Source organism: Nanorana parkeri, unplaced genomic scaffold (assembly GCF_000935625.1).
Source record: "Nanorana parkeri isolate BGI_ZX_2015 unplaced genomic scaffold, ASM93562v1 scaffold2319, whole genome shotgun sequence".
Classification (NCBI taxonomy): Eukaryota; Metazoa; Chordata; class Amphibia; order Anura; family Dicroglossidae; genus Nanorana; species Nanorana parkeri.
In genome coordinates this window covers 45,250-54,123 of record NW_017308587.1, presented here as the reverse complement: position 1 = coordinate 54,123, position 8,874 = coordinate 45,250, and the positions used below count along the sequence as shown (strand labels likewise).

General features: G+C 50.4%; 1 protein-coding gene across 1 annotated transcript in view; it reads left to right on the top strand.

Moving 5' to 3' along the window:
* LOC108801363 (zinc finger protein 250-like) overlaps window positions 1-8,874 on the top strand; it is a 43,748-nt gene that overhangs the window by 17,580 nt on the left and 17,294 nt on the right. The window contains exon 11 of the mRNA XM_018573291.1: window positions 1,725-1,820. Within this exon, the coding sequence (XP_018428793.1) occupies window positions 1,725-1,820 (96 nt within the window). The remainder of the gene's footprint in view (window positions 1-1,724; window positions 1,821-8,874) is intronic.

Genomic DNA, 8,874 nt, shown 5'->3' with positions numbered 1-8,874 from the left:
AATAATGGACCGCTATGTGTATGGAGAGTAATTGGCCATATGTCCTTCCACACATATATAACCAATGGCAAAAACGATGTAAGTCCGCCACCATGCTCGGAGTTCTGGTCTTTATTTTTGTTGATCTTACACTGGAATTAATTTGTTTCTGGACTGATGACTCGTGGTATGGCAATTCAATCTCGGGTCCATTCAGTACTCGCTAGCTTTGCCACGGCTGCTTATTGTCTCTTCCGGAAACGCGCGTGACATTGTGACAATGCAAGAGAGCAGTTGGTAGACAGGGACAGAGTGTTGTCACCCTATAACAGGAAGCGTGTCAACAAGTACCTTCATGGTGTATTGTTTTAATAAAAGCTCCAGGTTTAAAAATGTAAAATGACTTGAATTATAGTCACATGGTAAAGATAATATGAGACTTTAGCGATTGGGTTTACATCTAAGTGAAACCGCTGGAGTCCAAATACGATCCATAAGTCTTCTGAAACCAAAATCAAGTACATCACAGCAGGAAGATGCTAATGCGTTTCCACTCTACAAGCCTTAGTTATAACTATGACTAAGGCTCACGTAGCTGAAATGCATACATCAGAGCAACAAGATGCTAATGTGTTTCAGCTATAAGAGCCTTCGTCATAACATGGACTGTATATCAGGGACGTGCGGTCAAGGGAGGCAGGTGGGGTGGAGCCTCACCTAGTATTATGAAGAAAAAGTCTGAAGCTGACAGCTTTTTCTCCATTCAGATCGGCTTGTTACAGGTTACAGAGCAGGGAAATCCCCCCCGCACCCCCCCTGTGTAACCTGTCATGGACGGAGTGCTGCCTATTAATTACAGGCGGCGCTGCATCCGGCTTTTGACAGCTAAGTTAGCTTACACAGCAGCGGGCTTCGCCACTGCTTGTGTAACCTAACCAGTGAGGCAAGAGCTGCAACAGCCTCTACTCTTTGTTAGAGGCGTGAATTCTGCGGATGGCTTGGACCAATGGCAAAGTGAGGACATCGATCTCAATGCCTCACCAGTGACGAGCAAGCGAGGGACAAGGAGGCTCCTCCCTGTCTCCTCCCTTCCTCCTCCCCCACAGCTTGGTTACCGAGCTAGGGGCGGGCTTCAGCAGGACGGGGCAGAGCTTCGGCGGGCTGGGGGATGCCTCACCCAGCACAGAAGGCACGTCACTGCTGTATATATACCTATATCTTCAACTCTGGATTCCCTTGTATGTGTGGACATGACGTTATTGTAGAGAGCGGCCTCATTGGAGCCATTGTGCTCTGATGTGACCTCACATTGTGCTCACATTCTGACCGATCTTCTGAATATTTGATGCAAGCTCCTCATGAATGTGACTAAGGCTTGTGTAGCCCAAACGCGTTAAAGTCTTGTTGCTATGATGTACTGGCTTTTGGGTTTTATAAAGAACAAAGAATTATAGATAATATTTGGGCTCCACCAGTTTATCTTACTTGGACAGTCTATGAAGGTAACAAGGGCCCTGCTGTTGAGACCAGCATCCCGGGCTGCAGTGGCGAAGGAAGTAGAGCAAAGCATCTTTTTATGTATGCGTTTGTGAATTGGGTTTACATCTTTAAACTGTGACATCATCACCACTCCTTTAGTATACTTAGTATGTCTGCAAACTAAGAACAAGGTATAGACATTGCGCCTGCTGGATGCACTCACACGTCAGCAATTACTGACAGCGGCTGGTTTCTTACATTTGCAGGGCAGGTAACGTTTAAGCCCATCAAACAAGAAGAGATGGACTATGTTAAGGTGTCTGTGGGCAGCCAGCGGCCGGATGACACTACACCAGCTAGAGGTGAGAAGTCCTCACTCAGTCTTTTACTCTGATACCTGCATTGTACATTGACTAGGTGATGTCCAGACTCAGAGACGTGGCAGACAGGGGGGTGCTATGAGTCATAAGGCCATAGGGGTGCTATGAGTCATAAGGCCAAGGGGGTGCTATGAGTCATAAGGCCATGGGGGTGCTATGAGTCATAAGGCCAAGGGGGTGCTATGAGTCATAAGGCCATGGGGGGGCTATGAATCATGAGGACACGTGGGGGTGGCCATGGGGGTACTATGAGTCATAAGGCCATGGGGGTGCTATGAGTCATGAGGCCATGTGGGTGCTATGAGTCATGAGGCCATGGCGGTGCTATGAGTCATGAGGCCATGGGGGTGCTATGAGTCATAAGGCCATGGCGGTGCTATGAGTCATAAGGCCATGGGGGTGCTATGAGTCATAAGGCCAAGGGGGTGCTATGAGTCATAAGGCCATGGCGGTGCTATGAGTCATAAGGCCATGGGGGTGCTATGAGTCATAAGGCCATGGGGTGCTATGAGTCTCAAGGCCATGGGGGTGCTATGAGTCATAAGGCCATGGGGGTGCTATGAGTCATAAGGCCATGGGGGGGCTATGAGTCATAAGGCCATGGGGGGGCTATGAGTCATAAGGCCATGGGGGGGCTATGAGTCATAAGGCCATGGGGGGGCTATGAGTCATAAGGCCATGGGGGGGCTATGAGTCATAAGGCCATGGGGGGGCTATGAGTCATAAGGCCATGGGGGGGCTATGAGTCATAAGGCCATGGGGGGGCTATGAGTCATAAGGCCATGGGGGGGCTATGAGTCATAAGGCCATGGGGGGGCTATGAGTCATAAGGCCATGGGGGGGCTATGAGTCATAAGGCCATGGGGGGGCTATGAGTCATAAGGCCATGGGGGGGCTATGAGTCATAAGGCCATGGGGGGGCTATGAGTCATAAGGCCATGGGGGGGCTATGAGTCATAAGGCCATGGGGGGGCTATGAGTCATAAGGCCATGGGGGGGCTATGAGTCATAAGGCCATGGGGGGGCTATGAGTCATAAGGCCATGGGGGGGCTATGAGTCATAAGGCCATGGGGGGGCTATGAGTCATAAGGCCATGGGGGGGCTATGAGTCATAAGGCCATGGGGGGGCTATGAGTCATAAGGCCATGGGGGGGCTATGAGTCATAAGGCCATGGGGGGGCTATGAGTCATAAGGCCATGGGGGGGCTATGAGTCATAAGGCCATGGGGGGGCTATGAGTCATAAGGCCATGGGGGGGCTATGAGTCATAAGGCCATGGGGGGGCTATGAGTCATAAGGCCATGGGGGGGCTATGAGTCATAAGGCCATGGGGGGGCTATGAGTCATAAGGCCATGGGGGGGCTATGAGTCATAAGGCCATGGGGGGGCTATGAGTCATAAGGCCATGGGGGGGCTATGAGTCATAAGGCCATGGGGGGGCTATGAGTCATAAGGCCATGGGGGGGCTATGAGTCATAAGGCCATGGGGGGGCTATGAGTCATAAGGCCATGGCGGTGCTATGAGTCATAAGGCCTTGGGGGTGCTATGAGTCATGAAGCCATGGGGGTGCTATGAGTCATAAGGCCATGGGGGTACTATGAGTCATAAGGCCATGGGGGTGCTATTAGTCATGAGGCCATGTGGGTGCTATGAATCATAAGGCCAAGGGGGTGCTATGAGTCATAAGGCCATGGGGGTGCTATGAGTCATAAGGCCATGGGGGTGCTATGAGTCATGAGGCCATGGGGGTGCTATGAGAAATAAGGCCATGGGGGTGCTATGAGGCCATGGGGGTGCTATGAGTCATAAGGCCTTGGGGGTGCTATGAGTCATAAGGCCTTGGGGGTGCTATGAGTCATAAGGCCTTGGGGGTGCTATGAGTCATAAGGCCTTGGGGGTGCTATGAGTCATAAGGCCTTGGGGGTGCTATGAGTCATAAGGCCTTGGGGGTGCTATGAGTCATAAGGCCTTGGGGGTGCTATGAGTCATAAGGCCTTGGGGGTGCTATGAGTCATGAGGCCATGGGGGTGCTATGAGAAATAAGGCCATGGGGGTGCTATGAGGCCATGGGGGTGCTATGAGTCATAAGGCCATGGTGGTGCTATGAGTCATAAGGCCATGGGGGTGCATGTAGAGAGGAGGCCAAGTATCAGGTCTCTATGAGGCCCTTGTTCTCAGTCATATTCTGATCATGTAGGAAGAGCAATATGAAGGGAGATGTAGGCTGACATTACCTGGTTTGGTTCCACTATGGAGGTATGTGGACACCTGACCATCACATCTAGTGTATGGCCAATTATATGGCCAACCCCTCCAATGATTCAGCTCAGGTCTTTCCAATGTCTACTGTTAATTCTTCAGCTTACAAAGACATTGTAGAGGATTGTACTCTTCCAACCTCGTGGTAACAGTTTGGGGAAGGCCGTTTTCTGTTCTGTTCCTCAAGATTTCTCCTCCCGTCCTGCTCCGCTGACTGCTGCAAAATGTTGTATATCCCATCATGGAGTTCAATGTCACTCCACATGCCAGTCCCAGGGGTCGTTTCAGGCTGGGGAGAGGGTGGTGACACATTAGGAAAGGGGGGTGGTTGTCTGGGGACAATGATTAGAGAACAGTAGTAGGGATCATCGGCCTGTATCCTGGACTAAAACTGGTTACCGCCTGTACAGCACCTTAGGCGTAAAAGATACCGTGATCTGTGTGTCCCTACACGTACTGTTCCCATTATGCCAGACAGATCTATTGAGCTCACCGATCATCATCTGCTACTTGTTGAAGAATAACTGTACTTCTAGTAGAGCTTTCCTTTAACCAGTCAGAGATCCAGTAGGACCCTCTCAAGTTTCCATTAAAATCCCAGGAACCCACAGGCCCAGTCAGTGTCCCAGTGACAGGTGCTGGGACACTTGTTACAGCCCCCTCCACAGCAAGCATCTGTGCTGACACTGTTGGGCGCAGTGATCTCAAGGCCGACAGTGTATGCAAATTTTCAGCATTTATACCATCAGTCATCAGCATGAGATGCAGCGGTATGGGACAGGAGCCTCCACTTAGAGAAGTGGGAGTGGGAGATTTCTCCACTGATCCAAAAGCTTGGGATGGGGGTTCCCGGGTTCCCAACAGTGCTAAAGGGGGTTCCGCCTTCCTCTTCTTCCTTACACTGACGAATGGCAGGGCATGCTTCCTGCAATACGCCAAAGCCAGGGCAATTTTCCTCCCCCGACTCAAAAATTGGGTGCGTAATTCATTCAAGTGGCCAGCTATGGGGGCACATTTTTCCTCCCACGCACACCCATGGCAGGGCATGTTTCCTACCATGCGCACCCATGGCAGGGCATGTTTCCTCCCATGCGCACCAATGGCAGGGTATGTTTTCTACCATGCGCACCCATGGCAGGGCATGTTTCCTCCCATGCGCACCAATGGCAGGGTATGTTTTCTACCATGCGCACCCATGGCAGGGCATGTTTCCTCCCATGCGCACCAATGGCAGGGTATGTTTTCTACCATGCGCACCCATGGCAGGGCATGTTTCCTCCCATGCACACTAATGGCAGGGCATGTTTCCTCCCACGCACACCCATGGCTGGGTATGTTTCCTCCCATGCGCACTAATGAAAGGAAATGTTTCTTCCCACGCACACCCATGGCAGGGCATGTTTCCTCCCACGCACACCCATGGCAGGGCATGTTTCCTCCCACGCACACCCATGGCAGGGCATGTTTCCTCCCATGCACACTGATAATGGAGCATTTTTCATCCTCCTGAAGTCAGGCCATTCTTCCCACACTGATCATCAACACAGTGGTAATTCTTTCCGCCACTGACCGCCAGTTGGGGAGCTTTTTTCCCCTCACTGACTGCAAATATTGAGGCATTGTACCTCCCACTGGCTGGCTGCCAGTACCGGGGGCATTCATCCTCCCACTGACCAGTGATACCAGGACATTGTTCTTATCATAGACCTTGATGCCATGGCATTCTTCCTCCCACTGACCACCAACGTTGGGTACTTTTTATTTCCTGCATCCTGTACGCTATGTTGATCATGACATACTCCCCATCACTGTGCTCCGTAACCTGTGCTGTACATTATATATTCCTAGTCCCGGCTGTTGCCGGTTGCTATACGGTCCCAAACTGTTTGAATGAAGTTGTTTTTTTAGAGTTGACTCACACACAGCTCTGCGTCTATATCCTGTGCGCAGTAAAGCGTATGTACCGGAATAGATTCATTTGCCGAAAGTGATTAGGGAGCAGAGTGCGGTAGATACGCGCAGTGTATACTGCTAGTAGGCTCAGAGTCTATTGAACCACGGCCTATATTCAGCACAGCGCAGCCAAACTCATTTCTTGCCGCCAATGTGTCCCTCAAATTCTGAAGTTCGAGGTTCTAACACTTACCCTACTCGACCCAAAACTAAAAGGTCCTGGCTTTAGATAAACATGACTTATATTAAGCCGAGTGTGTTCACATCTATTTCCATTCACACCTTTAAAGAAACCTATTTGAGGAGAATGTGGAGGCCACCACTTATGACCAGGGCCGGATTTACTCTCTCTGCTGCCCCATGGCCAGGTTTCTCAATGCGCCCCCCTACAACTACCCGCCCGGCGCCCGGAACTGCATGTCCCGGGCGTCTGGAGATAGGAATTCCACCCCCTGCTGCCCCTCTACTCCCTGCTGCCCCAAGGCCGGTCCTTGGTTGGCCTTGTGGGAATACCGCCTTGCTTATGACCTCCTACTAAAAACTGTGGCAACACAGTTGAGTTATTAGTTATTTGAGGAGAACATGGGGGCCACCACTTATGACCAGGCCCGGATTTACTCTCTCTGCTGCCCCATGGCCAGGTTTCTCAATGCGCCCCCCTACCCGACAACCCCCTCTCCCACCCACCATGGAGAATGGCAGACCTGCAGGCTGCATACCAGTGATCTCGGCGACATCACCGAGATCACTTGTACAAAACAAGTGGAGGCTTCCCCCGCTGTACATTTAGCTCTGCTTGCCCAAATCACGGCTAAATGTAGAAAACAACTACCCGCCCGCTGCCCGGAACTGCAGGTCCCGGGCGTCGGGAGATAGGAATTCCACACCCCTGCTGCCCCTCTACCCCCTGCTGCCGGGCCTTGGTTGGCCTTGTGGGAATACCGCCCTGCTTATGACCTCCTACTAAAAACTGTGGCAACAGAGTTGAGTTATTAGTTATTTGAGGAGAACATGGGGGCCACCACTTATGACCTAAGTGGTGGCCCACTTAGGTCTTAACCAGGGACACTGATCTCCAAACAGCAAACTAGTTATTAGTATATTAGTTGCCATAGATTGATCGGCCTTTAAGAACATTTGTGCCGCTGGTTGAAGGGCGCCTCTAAATTTCAATTGTTTCTGTGCCACAATGACAGATACTGGGGAGCCACCCCAAGGTGACATTGGGGCAGCCCCACAAATCCCAGTGAACCAGACACCTCATTTGCACGGATCTAATTTGCCTCTATCTCCATCCCCCGGAGCTCCGCGTCTGCGAATCGTGAAGTTCACCGAGAAGGAGCTGGATGTCATGGTGGACCTGGTTTTAGAGAATTACTCCAAGCTTTTTGGGAAAGAGTCTGACATCACTCCCAGCGTGGCTAAGAATGCCATGTGGCAGGCCATAGCCAACGAAGTGGGCGCTGTCGGAGTGGCTTGCCGCACCAGCGATAAAGTCAAGAAGTTGGAAGCCGGTAAATAATGTTATTACACTTTCACAAGATTGCTGTGTGCGGCCATATGCAGGAGGCAGGGGAGGAGTAAGAAGGCGCCCTGTGGCCCTGTTACTTCTTCCTTCTCACCTTCGGCCATGTATACCTTTAGAATGAAATAGGGCCCCAAACTGGTTTATTGACGGGGGAGGGGGCGGGTACAGCTGGCTCTGCCTCTAGATAGGCAGAGCCAGCTGTCACTCACGCAGCTGGACAGATCCCGGCACAATTGTCGGGATCCACTTCACCTGCGGCGTCTCAGTATATAGGGAGCTGTAGCTCGCGGTATACTGAGCCTAGGGTGACAGGAGGACGCTAGTTTGTGTCCTCCCGTTACCCTAAGGAGAACTATGGGGAAAAGCCCCGACCCCATAGTTCTTCTTTAATACAACTTTTTTATGCCATTAGAGTATTTATTTTTCTTGCACTTTACAAGAGTCTTAAAGCCGCAATAACAATACACAGAGTGCATTCTGGAGATTGGAAAGATGTTTTTAGCGCACTTTACAGGTAGGGATCTGTTATAGTATTTTATTTTTTCTTCAGTTAACTTGGTAGCACTTTGAAGACTAAACCCATTACCCAGAGATTCCCTACAATATGCATAGACCCCCTCCAATTAGCCATCAATCCCTACATTACATAGAAATCCTTCCCCTTACCCAGCAATTCCTACGTTATACAAGGACCCCTCATTACCCAGAGATCCCTACATTACATAGAAATCCTTCCCCTTACCAAGCAATTCCTACGTTATTTAAGGACCCCTCATTACCCAGAGATCCCTACATTACATAGAAATTCTTCCCCTTACCCAGCAATTCCTACGTTATGTAAGGACCCCTCCCATTACCCAGAGATCCCTACATTACATAGAAATCCTTCCCCTTACCCAGCAATTCCTACGTTATACAAGGACCCCTCATTACCCAGAGATCCCTACATTACATAGAAATTCTTCCCCTTACCCAGCAATTCCTACGTTATGTAAGGACCCCTCCCATTACCCAGAGATCCCTACATTACATAGAAATCCTTCCCCTTACCCAGCAATTCCTACGTTATACAAGGACCCCTCATTACCCAGAGATCCCTACATTACATAGAAATTCTTCCCCTTACCCAGCAATTCCTACGTTATGTAAGGACCCCTCCCATTACCCAGAGATCCCTACATTACATAGAAATCCTTCCCCTTACCCAGCAATTCCTACGTTATACAAGGACCCCTCATTACCCAGAGATCCCTACATTACATAGAAATTCTTCCCCTTACCCAGCAATTCCTAC